We start from the raw sequence: 14,858 nt of genomic DNA, 5'->3' as shown, positions 1-14,858 counted from the left end.
CACTAGCCCACACTCCAGCCTTGAATAGGACTTTCTTTTCTTTTCTTTGTCAGCCATGGGGCTTGAGCTCAGGGCTTGAGCACCATCCTTGGACTTTCTTAAGGCTAGAGCTCTACCACTTGAGCCTCAGCACCACTTCCGGCTTTTTTCTATGTATGTGGTACTGAGGAATCGAACCCGGGTCTTCATGCATGCTAGGCAAGCACTTTAACCACTAGGCCAAACTCCCGGCCCTGTCCTAGGGCTTTCTAAAGGATAGCACTCTACCACTTGAGCCGGCAAACTCCTGGCCCAAACAGGCCACTCTTGAGGCTAGAATTATGGAGATGTGCCATGATACTGGCATGTGTTTATCCATCTATGTAAATATCATTTCTTCTGTTGATGGTTTTCCTTCTCAGTGTACATATTTCCTACATATTTTGTCAAAAATTTCCTTCCCACTGGGGCTGTGAGTTTAGCCTAGTGGAAGAGTTCTTGCCTACCATGAACGCAGACTCCTGTTCGATTCCTCAGTACAATATACATAGAAAAGCCAAAAGTGGTGCTGTGGCACATGTGATAGAGCTTTAGACTTAAGAAAAGACAAAAACAAAAACAAGGACTGTGCTCAGGATTGGCAAAAAAAAATTCTCCCCGATGTAGACTTTTAAAATTTTTATACTTTTTGATTTTGTTGTCAAGGTGATATACAAAGAGATTGCTGTTATATATGTAATGAGTACATTTCTTGTAAACACTGTTACCCCCTCCCTCCTTTTCTCCCTTTCCCTTCCCCCCAAAGCCCCTCCCCCAATACATAATGTTCATTTATAACAAATATATTTGTATTTTAATTATTGAAAACAATAGTTTGAAACGTGTTGAAATAAATGATATAGGCTGATATCATTTATCAAAATGGATTATTTGACTCTAAAATAAACATTCTAGGTAACTTTTCTCATAAAATTGTACTAATGGTATAATACTAATAAAAATAAAAAGTAAAGAAATTTTAGTTATTAATTTCTTAAGTTTTACCTTTACCATTATATTATACTAAGCATATGCTTTATGGTATTCATGAAGACAGCATGAAATGTGATTATGTAAAAAAATTAAATGAGTAAAAAATAGTAAGGTTTGAAGCCAGGAGTTTGGCTTTGTGGCACAAACCCTGAACTGGCACAAAAGAAGTAGGGTTAGATAAATTAGATCTATTTCAAAATATGCAGAAAATGGTATGAATTCTTATTTGGCTAGTCCTGGGGCTTGAACTGAGGAACCAGGAATTGTCCTTGTCCACTTTTTGTTCAAGGCTGGTGCTCTGACACTTGAGCCACAGTGGCTCATCTGGCTTTTTCTGTGTATGCAGTGCTGAGGCATTGACTCAAGGGCTTCTTGTATAGTAGGCAAGCACTCTACGACTAGGCCACACTCAAGGCCAAAGTAGATTTTTGATGCTACTGTGGAGTTTTAATTTTCTTAGATATTTGTACAAAGAACAATGGATACATAAACAGACTTGAACTCACATAACAGAGTCCCACATATTACTTCAGTTACTCTGGCATTTCTCCCAATTGACAGGCATCTGCTCTGTCCTTAAGCTTTGGTAGCCAACCTGTCTCTCCAAGGAGGACCGGCCTTGATTCCCTGCAATTCCATGCATTTCATAGTTCCCTGTATATCCAGTAAGGTTATCTTGTACAGGTCCAGGCCAGTTGGTTTTTTTTTTATTGTGTAAACTCTTGTAAAAGGTCTAATATTTTATTTTTTTAAATATTTTTTATTGTGCTTAATAGAAGGGTTACATTATATTCACCAGAAGAAGGTGCGTAATTTTACAAACATTGATACCCTTTCTAATGACATAGTCCCCATTTCCCTCCCACCCTCCCACCCGTCTGGATTTTACCACACCCATGACCCATGTGTCTGGGGCATCAGATTGTAGGTTGAAAGTAAAACATAGTATAATAAGGACTGATGAACTGTACACCATAATATTAACAATGAGCATTTAATACTTAGAAAAGGAAATACAATGAACACTTGACAACAATCATGAGAGCAAGATAAAGAGATATCTTTTTAGGAAGGGGACAGGGAAGCTCTAAATCCAGACTGGCCTCCAAGTTGCCTTCAGGCAGTAATTCTACCTCAGAGTCTTCAGAAGTGTCTCCCTCCTCAAGAGAAACAGAATGTCCTTCCTGAGTTAAGAGGGGGATGGATTCTAGGTTGTCGACTGGAGATTGGTTCTCCTGTGGTGAGACAGATGGGTCTGGATATTCTGTGAGGATCAATTCATTTTCCTCCAGTGAATCTAGCATTGAGACTGCACTTGCTCCTTCCCCCACACATAAGCTGGGGACATTTTCCATGAGCCCAGCATGTGGCTCTTTAGCCTGCACAGTAAGTGGAGTGTCGCTCTGACTCACGTGGACTGACTCTGGGTAGACTGTGAATTCTGGCTGCTCTTTCTCTTCCGCCAAAGTATCTGTGGGTTCAACTGTGTCACACATGGCGTTCAGAGCACAAGGTATATCCACCACAGGACTCCAAATCTGTTTGGTGTTTTCTACAGAAGGCCCATGCTTTCTGGAGTGCAGTGATGATTCTCCATGTCCATCAGTCACCAGCTCCACTGGTGGGTTTTTCATCTGGAGTTCAGGAGAAGCTCTTCTACGGTGACCCAAACCTAAGAATGGAAATAGGTACAGGATTCTTAGAGTGGACTCTGCAAGTGGAAGTGTCACTCAACTTCCATGAGGCTCTAATGGAGGAAGCTGTAGAATTGGAGTTTGGACTGAACAGTGAGGAGATGTAGGGTTTTTCTAATGAGTGCTTATGCCCGAGTCCTTTCAAACAGAGAACGGACATTACCTGGCCAACACCACCCATAAAGGGCATTTTGCCAAGCTGGGTACAAGTAAGGGCCCACCAGTACCTAGACCAGCTGGGCTTCCTACTCACAGGCTCTGAGGCGCCCACACCAGGACTTCTTTTTCTTGGTCTTACTGGTCGCGCATTCCTCCAGCTGGTCAAAAAGGATGTGTAAGCGGAAGAGCAGCTCCGAGGCCGGCATGTGGAGCTTCATGTAGAGCTTGAGTCGTGTCAGGGTGTGGCAGTTCTTGACCTCATAGAAATCACTGGGGTAGAAGTCCATCCACATCATGAACATGGAACACACGATGCTGCGGGCACATTGGGGAGAAGGAAAGTGAGCCCCTTCTCTCTCCATCCTGAGTCTTCTACCAAAGCCCCTTTCTTGCAGGACTCTAATGCTGTGGCTATCCTGCAGAGATGTGCACTTGTGTGCTGGCAGGAGGAAAGAGACACCCGAGAACAGGATGACTTTTACACGCTGTTTCCAGAAGCTTCTGAGAGACAGTCCTCAAAAATGCTCAGTCATAGGCAAGGAGAAGGTTGTTTCCCCACAGGATCTGACTTTCTGCACACAGCCCTAGCTGTAATTCATGAGTGTCCACACTCACAATCACACCCACAACTCTGTTATGTATTTTTTTTGGCAGTCTTGGGACTTGGACTTACGGCACTGACCAGTGTCCTTGGGCTTTTTCCTCAAAGCTAGCACTCTGCCACTTGAGGCACAGCACTACTTCCAGCTTTTTATTTTTTTCTATGGATGTGCTACCTAGCAATCGAAACTGCGCCTTGGTGCATGCTAGGCAAGCACTCTACCACTAGGCCAAACCTTGGGGGCCCTCAAACTGTGTTATCTAACATCCACTTAAGTCCCAACCTCAAGACCTGATAGAAATCATAAGTGATGTGCAAACAAGAAACTTGTGCTTTGATTAGATGCCTCAAAAATACCCAATATTTTTAGGCAGGCTTGCTGGCTCATGACTGCAAGTCTAACTACTCAAGAGTTTGAGATCTGAGGAAGGAGGGTCACAGCCAGCTTAGGCACAAAAGACTGTGGGAACTTTATCTCCGATTATCCACCAGAAAATCCTGAATTAATGCTATGGTTCAAGGGATAGAGTGATAGCTTTGAGATGAAGAGCTCATTGACACCACCCAGGCCCAGAGTTTAAGTCTCATGACCAATAAAAAAATTATACCCAGTTTTACATGACAAATCTTTTATTTCTGTGTAAGTCCACTTACTTCTTTACTTGCTCATCTTCCTCCCAACTACGGTGGATGGATCTGTAGCGATGGAAGAAGAGAAGGAAGTCAACTCTATGGTTTTCCAATATGGAGCGAACATGACAAGTACAGGGCTAGCTAAATCCCAGGCAGGAATATAAAACTACCCAAGTGACATATGTCTATACAGTTCCATGAAAATTCTGCTAAGAGGCCTCTATGCATCTGTCCAAAGCGCACCTCTAAATAAGTAAATGCTCTAATTAAATAAATGCTCTAAATAAAGAAGTCAATGCTCATGCCTCTAATCTTAGCCACTCAGTAGGCTGAGATCTGAGGATCACAGTTGGAAGCCACTCTAGTGAGTAAAAGTCTAGAAGCACTTGTGTTCAATTAAGCAGCAAAAAGCCAGAACGTGACCTATAACTCAAATGGTACAGTGCTGATTTTTGAACACCAAAGGGATGACACTCAGGGCCTGAGTTCAAGTGGCAGGACTGGACTACACACCAACATGTAAGTGCTTTGAGGTTCTAACAGGCAAAGCTAACATAATCCCTACCTGATGACTCAGAAGTGATTCAGCCCCCAGCCTTTCCTCTGTCTCCAGTACTTCACAGGCCTCGGCCATTGCTACTGAAACCTTATTTCCTACTGGAAAATGGGATTTCATAGGACCTCACCGAGGTGGGGGCTGCAACTGGGTGCCACTCACTCATGCCTGTCATCCATCTTGTCAGTAAGCACACTGCTGAGACTCCAGTAGCTTGTGAGGGAAATGAAATGGCATGGTGGCCCAGTCTTAATAAAGTAGTCAGCTTGTGCACTTGTATCATGCTAAGCTCCCCTGTGGACCCCCCCAGTGAATCAAACAGGCTCAGAGAAGGGCCACGTATTCCAAGGCTGGTCCAGGAGGGGCTGAGCAAGCCTGGGTTTGGAGGGGGAACACTCACTTTTTCAAGAGAATATCCAGCAACTGCTCCATTGTCCCCCACTGTCTGAAATTGTGCAGGAAATTTCCCACATAAAAGAGATCACCTTTCTTGTAGGCAGGGATCAGCGTTATCAGCAGCGTCTCCAACAGGCCTTCCTCCAGGATCCATACGTTACAAGGCTCATTCAGAGTCTGAGCTGACTCATGGTCACACTATGGTGGCAAAAACAATGGATCATTCAAACAGAAATGGGAGCACACTTCACACTGAGGAATTGGGAGAGAGTAGATTGAAAATGACACAAACTGTCATCTCAGTATAGACACTTGAAAGCACACAAGGTTGTAGTGTGTGGGGAGGATGGTGGGGTCAAATGGGTTTCCTCTCAGGAATATACCTCATCTGAGTTGCCCTGGATTTTCCTGGCTTTCTTCCTAGAGAAAGACCTGATATACTGGATTTGTAGCTTGGCACTGATCCAGCATCTACATCTTCTAGCGAGGCATCCATATCTCTCATGCCTGAGACTCGAGTCTCCTGACCTTTGGCAACAGCACAGCAACATCTTTCTAGTTCCTGAGCCACAGGCCAAGGGAGCTGGCTTGAGCTGGTTGTCAGTTACTGTGGCTTGGTTACCAGGGTTCCATATTCTGTTCCATTGTGAGGAAGGTAGGGTCACCTTTCAGGGCCCAATGACTAAAGCTCCTTGCTCACAGAAGACCTCCCCAAAGACATACTGGAGGCTGAATCTTCCCTCCCACCTCACAAGATACATGTGGATGTAGTCAACAGCATGCCTTGTTTGTAAAATCCCAACGTCTTTAACTAAGCCTAGGTACTAGCCTGGTCTCAGGCTCAAGGAGCCTTTGTTAGGTAAGATCCAACCTTAACTGTCACTATTCCCCTCATCCTGCACAAGCCATTTTGCTTCACAGTGCCTTCTCAGCATTTTGCCTCTGGCACATTTTTTTTTTGCCAGTCCTAGGCTTGAGCTCAGGGCCTGAGCACTGTCCTTGGATTTTCTCAAGGCTAGAGCTCTACCACTTGAGCCTCAGCACCACTTCCGGTTTTTTTTTTTCCATGTATGTGGTCCCGAGGAATGGAACCCGGGTCTTCATGCATGCTAGGCAAGCACTTTAACCACTAGGCCAAACTCCCGGCCCTGTCCTAGGGCTTTCTAAAGGATAGCTATTCATACACAGCATTTGCCTCTGTAGTCTTCACTCTGCATCTTGTGACCTATTCCTTTCCCTCAACATAGACAAGAAAAACAGATTTCATAACTTGCTATGCTTTTGTCCAATCTCTGGATATTAATTCAAGATACAATATTGCCTGAGATATTGTGTGTGCATGTGTGTGTATGTGTGCCAGTGTGTGCATGCACAGGTGTGTATAGGATTTAGGGCTTACTTCAGGGCCTATGTGATAACCCTGAGCATCTTTTCGTCAAAGGTATTGGTCTTTCACTTCTAGCTTATTGTAGCTAATTGGAGTTGAGAGAGTCACAGAATTTCTTGCCCTGTGCATTGGAACTGAATTCTCATATGCCCAGTGCTGGGTTCTCATACTGTTAATTGTAGCTATAGAGTAGGCTGAGATCTGAGGATCCTGGTTAGAAGCCAGCCCTGGAAAAAAAGTCACTGATAGAGATCTTTATCTTAAGCACAAAAAAAAAGCCAAAAGTGGAACTGTGATTCAGTTCTTCTTGTACCAGTCATGAGAAAAAATAGTAATTGGCAGCACCTGGTCCTTGAGAGGAATCCTTAGTACTGGATTAGAAAAAGAAAATAATGAAAAAATTAAAACTTGCTGGGGAATTTATAAGGATAAAGGTGCCTGTGAATTATCTTGTCCTTTCAGATTCCCCCAACAGCTTATGTCTATCTACATTTTGTCAAAGTTTTGTAAAGATATTTACACATATTCTATCTTAAACAGAGATACCCATCCACAGAAACACACACAAACTCACATGAACTATACTACCAACCCATATGTGTCTGGCTATGTATGCATGTATAGCCACATGTATTAATCTGTCTCTCTATACAAATATATAAATGCATAAAGAATATGTATTTAGATAAACAGATAGGATACGTAGATAGATATGTCTCAGGGATTTCGAGATTCTGTGTAAGACTTCTGAGTGCAACTTACCATTCTATTGTTTGTCAAGTTAGAGTCCCTCTATCTTTTGGCCACCTCCTTGTCATTTGCAACTTTTTTTTTCCAGCCCTGCGGTTTGAACGTTGGGCCTGGGTGCTGTCACTTAGCTTCTTTCACTCAAGGCAAGTGCTCTATCACTTGAGGCACAGCACCCATTCCAGATGTTTTTCAGTAGTTCATTGCAGATAAGTGTCTCATGGAGTTTCTGTCCTAGGCTGGCTTTGAACTGTGATCCTAGGGTCTCAGACTGCTGAGTAGCTAGGATGACAGGCGTGAGCTACCAGCACCTGGTTTCTTTGCTTCTTTTACCCTTCTTTTTTTGGCCCTACCGGTCATGGTATCTACATTCCTATGTTTTCTCCACCTGCCCACATCCAGGGGTCTGACAGATGCTTATTCATGTCCACTTATTCATGTCCTCCTCTGTCTTGGCTGACAGTTAAGAAATGCACTCACTTGTCTGGATGCCAAACACAAATCCACGAGACTGTTTCTCAGTCTGGAAGGTCCCATCAGATTTCTATCCCCACTGAGCGTAATATACTATGTTATCTCTCATCTCTTTTGCTATCCCTTGGATATCTCATATTGTTACAGTGTTTCCCCTTGTTATCTGATATATTGTGTATATATATGCATATTTAGTTATTTGAAACAGGATAGGGAAGGGGGAAAACAAGATGATGGATAGGGATGGGGGGAGGAAAATGGGGACCAAGACATGAGAAAGGGTATCAACCTTTGGGAGGTAATGCACCTTCTGTCTGGTGAATATTATAGAACCCTTCTATTAATTACAGTAAAAATATATGAAAAAAAAGAAACCAGACTATGCCCCCATGGAATCCTCAGATGAGGATGATGAAGTTCAGTTCATTAAGAAAGCCGAAGAACACGAAGCAGAGTCAGAGCAACAGGAGGAGTCATATCTGTGTTGCTTACAAAACTATCAGAGAAGAAGTGGAAGAGACAGGCTCCAAATGCAAAAGCAAAGGGAACCTGAAGTGTCAGGAGAATGTAGAAGGAGATGCGTGGTGGATTGAACAAGTGAGCAGTCAAGAAGGGGAAATAGAAATGCATGATTCTTTTGTGCAATTGCTCGATATCTTTCAGTATGTTAGCTTAACGTCTTATCATCCATAACCATCCACGAGACTGTCCTCATGACAAAGAAACATGCAATCTGGCTTTGTATATGCAGTCATTGCAGAATGAGAACGTGGAACATAATACTGTACTTCAAATACCTACCCCATTTCTCCCTATATCTAGTTGTCTCTCTCATCCCTTGGATTTTTTTTTTTGCCAGTCCTGGAGCTTGAACTTAGGGCCTGAGTCTGTCCTTGGACTTTCTCATGGCCAGAACTCTACCACTTGAGCCACCGCTCCACTTCCAGCTTTTTCTATGTATGTGGCACTGAGTACTCAAATCTGGGTCTTTGTGCATGCTAGGAAAACACTCCACTAGTAGGTTAAACATCCAGTTCACATCCATTGGATTTCCACAATCATCTTCTAACTAGCTGCTGTTCCTCATCTTTTCCATGTTTCTAATTTTTATTGGGGAGGGAGGAGGGGGGTCATGGGACTTGATTTTGGCCTGGGCCCTGTCACTGAGGTTTTCAGCTCAAGGCTATCACCCTATTCTAGGCCTGGGGTTGGCCCTGAGGTCTTCAGCTCAAGGAACAACCCTTCATCCAAGCCCCACTTCCCATTTTCTAGAGGTTAACTGGGGATAAGATTTTCAGGTCCTTTTGTGCCTGGGCTGGCTTTGAACCTTGATCCTCATCTCAGCCTGCTGAGTTGCCACCACGCCCAGCCATGCTTTTAAGTTTTTCACTACTGTAAGTTTAACAAATCTATCTCTTAGTTGTTTTGGGGTACAAAATTCTGAAGGGACCTAGTTAAAAGAATAATTATTGGTGGTAGAAATATATTCATCCTCTAGTTAACTTCACATCCATAACAGTGAGAAAACACAGGTCCTTCACTTTATGAACACTGGTGTTTTATTAAATCTTTCAGCAGAACAAAAGAACAGGCTAAGTGTCACTAAATCACAAGTGACTCACCATCAGTGAGTGTTTAAATATAAAGGAAGCACTGAAGTCATTTTGGACTTACTCATCCAAAACCAAATACTTAAGACTCTTGTCTTTACCCACCAAAGAAACCAGGAGTAAAGCTGGGGCTCAAGTGGGAATCATTAGCATTGAGCAAAGATGCTAAAGGAGTGCTTCTGCTGCAACTTCAAGCTAAACGACTTGTGTACACAGACATAGAGATACAAACACCCCCCCACACACAATATATCCCCAAAAGTGTGTACTTACATGTTTTCTGAATGTTTCATAAATAACTTGAAGCAAAAGGTGATGAGAAACATTTTCCTATTGTGCAAATTTTGCAATAAACAAGGAGTAGTATCTTGCACCCTACCTTCCATTCAAAAATTGAATTTGAAATAGTAAGTCATTTGGTTTTTAATGCATGGACCACACACAGCAGACTTTAAGCGAGCAGCGGAGAAATTGATGCTCTCAGGTCCTTGGTGCAAATTATGATGGTCTTTCCCCATCCATCACCACTAGGCCAACTACCACTAGGCCAAACTCCCGGCCCGTCATTAAGGGTTTTTATCTTGTGTTGGTTCTGTGATAGAAGCTGAGTTTTCTTCAAAGACTAAAAAGTCTTTCCCATTTATTGCATTGCTAAGGCTTCTCATGTGTGTGAACTCTCTTATGCTTCCTGAGGGGTGAATACTGCGTGAAGGACTTCCCACTTTGGTTACATTCATAAGGTTCCTCATATGTGTGAATTCTGTTATGCCTCCCGAGATGCGACTTCCACCTGAAGGTCTTACCACATTTGTTGCAATCATAAGGTTTCTCTCCAGTATGTGCACTCTGATGCAAATTGAGGGAAGACTTCCATCTGAAAGACTTTCCACATTGGTTGCATTCATAAGGTTTCTCTCCTGTGTGAATTCTTGTATGCATGCCGAGGTTGGACTTCCATCCGAAGGACTTCCCACATCTGTTACACACGTAAGGTTTCTCTCCTGTGTGTGTTTTCTGATGAACATGGAGTTTTGCCTTCCGGATGAAAGACTTCCCACATTTGTTACATTCATAATGTTTCTCTCCTGTGTGTGTTCTCTGATGCAAACTCAGGGAAGACTTTTGTCTGAAAGATTTTCCACATTGGTTACATTCATAAGGTTTCCCTCCTATGTGTGTTCTCTGATGCAAATTCAGGGAAGACTTCTGTCTGAAAGATTTTCCACATTTGTTACATTCATAAGGTTTCTCTCCTGTGTGTGTTCTACGATGCAAATTCAGGTAATACTTCAGTCTGAAAGATTTTGTACATTGGTTACATTCATGAGGTTTCTCTCCTGTGTGTGTTCTCTGATGCAAATTCAGGGAAGACTTCTGTCTGAAAGATTTTACACATTGGTTACATTCATAAGGTTTCTCTTCTGTGTGAGTTGTCATATGTCTGTTGAGGACTGACTTCCATGTGAAGGACTTTCCACATTTGTTACATTCATAAGGTTTCTCTCTTGTGTGTGTTCTCTGGTGCAAAGTGAGGTATGACTTCAGTCTGAAAGACTTCCCACATTTATTACATTCATAAGATTTCTCTTGTGTGTGAGTTCTCTGATGCCTGCTGAGAGTTGACTTCTGGGTAGAAATTTTCTTATGTTCCTCATATTTGTAAGGATTCTCTTCTGTTGGAGATTGAGGTTAGAACATCAGGTCTGACTTCTCAGAAATTAAATTTTCACACTTGATATACTTATCAGATATCTCAGGATATTTGCTCTGAGGTACTATAAGGCGTATTTCATTCCTGAAAGATTTGTCACATTCACTACATGTACGAGGAGTCTCTCCTCTGTATATTTTCAACTGTGTAGTGATGGTCGGTGTTAAGTAGAATATTTTTCGACACACAGTACATTCAGCATTTTTCCTCCCTCCCTGGAGAATTTCTTGGGCAGGGAGAACAGAATTACGGTATTGCAGCTCTTTTGGACTGTCACAATTTTGACTAAAAGGCTCTGAATATCTGAGGGATTGTTCAACAACAGGAGACATGCGAGACCTATATGCAGCATGCATCTCCTCACGCTCAGGAGAGAGAAGAGTGTTGTGACACTTAATGAACTCCTCAGTCCTCATCCCCAAGGTGTTCCCATTATTACTAATCAGCTCTGGCTTATGTGTGGAGCTCAAATTAAAAGTTGTTGCTAATCTCATGTTTTCCTCTGCTTCGATACTCCTTGCAACTGCTACTTCACAAAGACATTCCTGTGGCCTTTCCTGGCAGGTCTTAAACACATTTTCCATTACTTGGATATCTAAAATGAGTCATAGAAAAAAAGACACAAACATACATGAGATCCAAATACTCCTTAATGTAAAGGTAAGGACTTTACTTTCCCATCCTAAGTCTTAGATATTTTAAAATATAAAAGTGGAAATTTATTTGTGAGAAATACATGCATTTCTCCCCAACTTATTAAGAAAATGATATTTTACAATGACAATAATATTTTTCTGTGTTTTAGTTTTCTTTTTTTTTTGCCGGTCCTAGGCTTGAGCTTAGGTCCTGAGCACTGTCCTTGGACTTTCTCAAGGCTAGAGCTCTACCACTTGAGCCTCAGAACCACTTCTGGCTTTTTTCTATGTATGTGGTACCGAGGAATCGAACCCGGGTCTTCATGCATGCTAGGCAAGCACTTTAACCACTAGGCCAAACTCCCGGCCCTAGTTTTCTTTTTATATCACAGGAAATATTTATTCAAATTATCCAACTATGTATTGCTACAGTTTTAAGCTGAGCACTGCCTACAGTATACCTGCAGCTGTTTTTTTTTCAAATACTGTTTTGTTTATACATTGGGGAATAGCTGCCTTTTATTTTTGAGAAATAATTTACATATTGTGCTGCTTTGCTTCTCTTTTAAACTTTTTTTTTGTGTGGTTCATAGGCCTGGGCCCTGTCCCTGAACTCTTCTGTGGAAGGCTACAGCCCCTATCCTTGAGCTACTGCCCCACTTCCTGTTTTCTTGAGGTTAACTGGAGATAAGAGTCTCAGGTCCTTTTGTGCCCAGGCGGGCTTTGAACCTTGATCCTCAGATCCTGAGTAGCAGCTAGGATTACCTTACCCAGCTTCAATGCTGCTTTGCTTCTTAACCATTAAGTGAGGAACAAGAATATTTTCTAGATTCAGAGACCACAAGAGTGGTTTATATGCCTGTTTGCCTTTGATCTACGCAAGAATGGTTCTTGAGAGTAAGGACTTACACCCACATCCCTTCAGTTATAACTTATCACTAAAGTCTCAATTTAGGTATTTGGGAGTTTTGAAATTTGTTTCTTTCCATTTGAAGTCTCATCAAAATTCCTTTTCTGACACTCCTGTCCCTCAGAACCATGGAAGACCAGAAATACCCCAGCTCATTGGCTAGTTAATTTCTTCTCTAGACTAAAACTTTGTTGTTGTTTTTTAGTTCCGTCCAGTACTATGATTGACCTTAGGACCTGACCACTGTCTTTGGGTTTTCTCAAGGCTAGAACCCTATCAATTAAGTCACTACTTCTGGCTTTTTCTATGTATGTGGTACTGAGGAATAGAACCCTGTCTTTGTCCATCTAGGCAATCAAGGTTTGGTTCTGAATCCCAGTCTTGCTTACCAGCAAAAAGCTATTATCCTTACCAGAGAATAAAGCTCTGACTTATTCCTTGTTTCCTCATACCTTTATAGTCTTAGTTTCAAAGAAAATGAAATCTCATTTCTACATTTCTTTCCTTCTTTCTTTTTTTTTTATCAGACATGGGACTTGAACTCTGGACCTGGGTGTTGTCCCTGAGCTCTTCAGCTCAGGGATACTGCCTTACCTCTTGAGCCACAGCCCCTCTTGCCATTTTCTAGTGGTTCATTGGAGAGAAGACTCTAAGGTCCTGTTGTGATCGGTCTGGCTTTGAACATTAATCCTCAGATCTCAGCCTCCTAAGTAGCTAGGATTAGAGGCATGAGCCACCAGCTCCCAGCTTTCTCATTTTATTTTGTTTCACAGTGATTTCCACAGAGAAATCTACCTTTAATTCTACTGCCACATAGAATTCATTATATCACCATATGATTTTTAGGGCCGGGAGTTTGGCCTAGCATGCACAAAGACCTGGTTCAGTTCCTTGGAACCACATACAAAGAAAAAAACCCAGAAGTGGTGCTATGGCTCAAGTGGTAAAGAGCTAGCCTTGAGAAAACCCAAGAGCATGCTTCAAGCCCTGAGCCCAAGCCTAGGACTGGCAAAAAAAAAGATCCTTGATTCATTCACAAAGAATCCCCTAGGTTCCACACACAGGACTTAGAACATTATTGCTCAGTACATCACAACATGAATTTACCAAGTGGGCTCAGGCTCCAACATCAATATGCAGATGCATTAACTCACCTGTGATATTCTTGTCAGAGGAATTTCCTATCCATGGTTCTGCACCTTGCTCTAGCTTGACAATCAAAACAGGTTTGGGAACACAGGGCCCTGTATATTAGAAATAGTGGACAATTATTGAATATGCTGGGTCATCATTGCTGTAAGATCTCAGACATCCCACTCACAAGGTAGCTATTCAATCTTTTTTTCTCATTTCTCACTGGCTCCATGGTTGACTTTTCCCCAGCTCTGGATTCATTTTGTATGGCATAAACTTAGCTCTTTTGCTCAAGGCTAGAAATCTACCAGTTTGAGTCCCAGCTCCATTGACATGCATGCGTCTTCATGCATGCTAGGCAAGCACTCAACCACAAGGCCAAACTCTCGGCCCTCCACTAACATTTTTTGAGGGGTTAATTGGAGTTAGAGAGTTTCATGGGAACTTTTCTGCCATTGCTGGCTTCAAATTAGAATTCTCAGATTTCTTCCTCCTGAGTGTCTTAGATTACAGGCATGAAATAAAGCACCTAGTGCCAGTTTCCATTATAAACTCACTGTTTAGTTACTTGTAGATCATATTTCCAATAATGATATATATTCTATTCTAGACTGTTTATCCACTTACAATTACTGTGTAAGTTTGGAAGGTTGTCTCCATTAGTGGGAACATAATTTAGAACTTTTGTCAAAGTGCTGATTAGGTATCCTGAAGAATGAGAACAAAAGTACCTTAGGTTTTCTTTAGAAAGAAATGATACTTCTCAAGGCCTGGAATCTTACATTTAAATAGCATTGAAAGTTTGATAAATATTCATGTATCTATAAAATAACAAGTCACTTGACCTTGCAAGTTAACTTGACTTTTGCTCACCTAATGACACCAGGTTGCTGTAGGTCTCCAGCATTACATCTCTGTACAGGGTCCTCTGAGTATTGTCCAGATCCTGCCACTCCTCCCAGCTGAAATCCACAGCTACATCATCAAATGACACCAGCTTCTGTAATGGCACATGTCCATCAAGTCATTATCCCTGAGTTATAAGCACACCATGTCTGGAATTTTATTCTTCTACATGAATGCTTTAGACTTACATAAAATATTGACCTGAATTGCTTAGGGATGGTACCTAGACCCAGAGTTCTTGGGCATTCCTCAAGGCAGGCACTCTACCACATGAGCCAGAGCACCTCTTCTGGC

General features: G+C 42.1%; 1 protein-coding gene across 3 annotated transcripts; it reads right to left on the bottom strand.

The window, feature by feature from the left end:
• Positions 1 to 1,890: 1,890 nt before the first annotated feature.
• LOC150044742 (uncharacterized) lies at positions 1,891 to 5,667 on the bottom strand. 3 transcript variants are annotated; one of them, XM_090320953.1, is made up of 5 exons: positions 5,434 to 5,667; positions 5,055 to 5,248; positions 4,120 to 4,161; positions 2,959 to 3,179; positions 1,891 to 2,683 (listed from the first exon to the last, which is right to left on the bottom strand). In XM_090320953.1, exons 1-5 carry the CDS (start codon positions 5,599 to 5,601, stop codon positions 2,013 to 2,015), a joined length of 1,296 nt encoding a protein of 431 aa, XP_090177079.1. In that variant the 5' UTR covers positions 5,602 to 5,667; the 3' UTR covers positions 1,891 to 2,012. The 3 variants fall into 3 exon arrangements, with proteins under 3 accessions (XP_090177079.1, XP_090177080.1, XP_090177081.1); XM_090320954.1 differs by having other exon boundaries at positions 3,004 to 3,179; XM_090320955.1 differs by having other exon boundaries at positions 5,140 to 5,248.
• Positions 5,668 to 14,858: the final 9,191 nt, after the last annotated feature.

This window comes from Megascapheus bottae, chromosome 29 (assembly GCF_031878675.1).
Source record: "Megascapheus bottae isolate mThoBot1 chromosome 29, mThoBot2.hap1, whole genome shotgun sequence".
NCBI lineage: Eukaryota > Metazoa > Chordata > Mammalia > Rodentia > Geomyidae > Megascapheus > Megascapheus bottae.
Note: the sequence above shows the minus strand (reverse complement) of the source record. Positions and strands in the feature narration are given on the sequence as shown.

Coding starts and splice junctions, on each gene's coding strand:
- LOC150044742 (XM_090320953.1), bottom strand. CDS start 5,601: ATGTTGCTGTGCTGTTGCCAAAGGTCAGGAGACTCGAGTCTCAGGCAT. Junction 5,249..5,433: donor TCCAGGGCAACTCAGATGAG/GTATATTCCTGA, acceptor TTGCCACCATAG/TGTGACCATGAGTCAGCTCA. Junction 4,162..5,054: donor CTGGATATTCTCTTGAAAAA/GTGAGTGTTCCC, acceptor CCATCGCTACAG/ATCCATCCACCGTAGTTGGG.